This window comes from Labrus mixtus, chromosome 12 (genome assembly GCF_963584025.1).
Source record: "Labrus mixtus chromosome 12, fLabMix1.1, whole genome shotgun sequence".
Classification (NCBI taxonomy): Eukaryota; Metazoa; Chordata; class Actinopteri; order Labriformes; family Labridae; genus Labrus; species Labrus mixtus.
The window spans coordinates 1109801-1112864 of record NC_083623.1 but is presented as its reverse complement, the minus strand read 5'-3'; the positions used below and the strand labels follow the sequence as shown (position 1 = coordinate 1112864).

Genomic DNA, 3064 nt, shown 5'->3' with positions numbered 1-3064 from the left:
GCAGACCACAAACAAAGGACTGGATGGGTTTATTTCACATGTTGTGGGTCAGTAGACTCTCAGGTTACCCAAATATATGTTCAAAAACACTTTCAGAATATGTCCCCTTTAATACATGTAGCAGCCATTTTGGATTTTAACTTGGGGTACTGAAGGTTCTCCAAGTTTCCAAGTCGGAGGGCTTCAGGGGGGCGTTCCCCCCCTGAAGTGTGTCAGACCGGCAACTCAGAACTTCCAACTTCCGAGATCAAACAGAACGCACCAATATGACATGGTGTAATGGGAATATATCCAGAGGTGCTGTTTGTCAACAGGCAAGGCAGGGGACCCAGGCCAGTAGGGGGCCCCCAAGGGTTGACAAACTTTAAACCACAGCAGTGGCTCAAAATGTACAAATTTGAGGAGGAAGCATCGGGACACTGGCAGACATAATGGTCACGTTGGCCCCCAAAATAATGTTTGTCTAGGGCCCCAAAAGACTCTAGAATCGCCACTGAATATATCACGTAAAGACCTGAAAATATATAGTTTTAAATGAAAATATCATAAAAACGTCAAAGTGTTGTTTTTCCAACTTTTCACGTTATAGGTGATGCTGATCAGTTTTTCTTTCTGTGGCAGCAATAAGCTTCCATACAACATGACAGTCAAAGTCAACTTTATTGTCAATTTCAAAATATGCCAGACATACAGTGGAATCGAAATTGCGTTTGTCTCCGTCCCGCGGTGCAATACAACCAAATAAGGTAAAATAAGATAAAATAAAATAAGGTAAAATAGATAAAATAAAAAGATAAAATAAAATAAGGTAAAATAGAGGCAAATTAAGATAAAATAAAATAAGGTAAAATAGATCAAATAAAATAAGATAAAATAAGATAAAATAAAATAAGGTAAAATAGATAAAATAAAAAGATAAAATAAAATAAGGTAAAATAGAGGTAAAGTAAGATCAAATAAAATAAGGTAAAATAGATCAAATAAAATAAGATAAAATAAGATAAAATAAAATAAGGTAAGGTAAAATAGATAAAATAAAATAAGGTAAAATAAGATAAAATAAAATAAGATAAAATAAGATAAAATAAAATAAGGTAAAATAGATAAAATAAAATAAGGTAAAATAAGATAAAATAAAATAAGATAAAATAAAATAAGGTAAAATAGATAAAATAAAAAGATAAAATAAAATAAGATAAAATAAGATAAAATAAAATAAAGTAAAATAGATCAAATAAAATAAGGTAAAATAAGATAAAATAAAATAAGGTAAAATAGATCAAATAAAATAAGGTAAAATAGATAAAATAAAAAGATAAAATAAAATAAGGTAAAATAGAGGCAAATTAAGATAAAATAAAATAAGGTAAAATACATCAAATAAAATAAGATAAAATAAAATAAGGTAAAATAGATAAAATAAAATAAGGTAAAATAAGATAAAATAAAATAAGGTAAAATAGATAAAATAAAATAAGGTAAAATAGATACAATAAAATGAGGTAAAATAAGATCAAATAAAATAAGGTAAAATAGATACAATAAAATGAGGTAAAATAAGATCAAATAAAATAAGGTAAAATAGATCAAATAAAATAAGGTAAAATAAGATAAAATAAAATAAGGTAAAATTAGATAAATAATATTTACAGTAATAAATTCTAAATAGTGCAAAAGGTACAAAACAAAATGGTGAATAAAATAAAATAAAATTTAAAGAAAAAGTCAACTTGAAATGTGCAATATGTGCCATGTGCAGTAAACTGAGTGTAACATAGTTAAATAAAAGAACAGTGAGGACAGGAGGAGGAGGAGCGGATGGATGGCAGCCTGGGATCATCCGCCAACACCACCACTAACAACAACTACAACCCTCCTCCGACTGGGACCAGCTCCGGGTTTAATCATTATTATGGGAATGGAAGAGGAGGGCCTTGCTGTGATCAACATGGCGGACAACAAAGCGCAGGGACTGGGGTAACAGCAGCAGCTCGATCAGTACACAGCACTATGGACCAGGTTCAGAACTCACACGAAGGATACAACAACAACAACAACAACAACAACAACAACAGTCCGTATAACCACTACCCGAACTACCGACCCGGCTATGGGAGCGGTGGGAGCGGTGGGATGATGAGTCCCTCCAGGCAGGGGAACAACCTGACGGGCCCGGGCAGCAGCGGCAGCAAAGCGGCTATGACTGCTCCCAGCACCCCGGCTGGAGGAGGAGGGTTTCCGCGGTTCCCCGGTCAGCAGAGCCAGCAGCAGATGCTCGGTCCGTCCGGAGCTACACCGACATTAAACCAGTTATTAACGTCTCCCAGCACCGTGATGAGAGCTTATGGGAGTGGATACCCTGATTATAATAATCCGCCGAGCATGGCACTGAAAGACATGAGCTCCGGGTTCGGTTCGGCTGCTCTCGGTTGGGGAGGACAACAACGAAATCACCCGAGAATGAGCCCGGGGAGCACCGGGCAGAACGCCGGGCAGGGCGCCGGCAGGTCCCAGGTAAATACAACTATTAAACTTAAATGTGCAGTTTTTACGTTATTTCCCCCTGTTATCACTTTAATTATGTAAGTGAAAACACAACACACATCAGTAAACCGATGAATTAAAAACATATCGATAATAAAACAGTGTTTAAAACGTGTGTTTGTTTTAAACTCACTAACATCAAAGCTAACTTAACTAGCATTACGTTATATCACTCATTTAGCTGCTGTGTCAGTTAGGTTGCGTTCATGTTGCTCCTTAATGTGCGGAGATCTCAGTTTCACAAGTTCGGTGTGCTCATCAAGTGTTAGTCGGGAAGCGGAAATGTATTGGAAAAAGTAGAAGTTGTAATGTACGTTGTTGTTCAGAAATCAAATGGAGAGAAGTAAAAACTTTCAATTATATCCAATATTACAGTTAAAAAATGAGCCATGAACCACTAAGTAGCACCTGTATATATAAAAACAAATCTTCCCGACAGCGTTTGAAAGCAGCGTTAGCTTGTTAGCTACGTGTTTTTTTATTTCCACTGCAGATAGGTGTCATTAATATACCAAAACTA

General features: G+C 35.5%; 1 protein-coding gene across 1 annotated transcript in view; it reads left to right on the top strand.

Annotated features, from left to right (window-relative positions):
* The first annotated feature begins 1806 nt into the window (after window positions 1–1806).
* LOC132985371 (AT-rich interactive domain-containing protein 1B-like) overlaps window positions 1807–3064 on the top strand; it is a 3402-nt gene continuing 2144 nt past the window's right edge. The window contains exon 1 of the mRNA XM_061052722.1: window positions 1807–2514. Coding sequence (XP_060908705.1) covers window positions 1819–2514 — 696 coding nt within the window. The 5' untranslated portion in view covers window positions 1807–1818. The remainder of the gene's footprint in view (window positions 2515–3064) is intronic.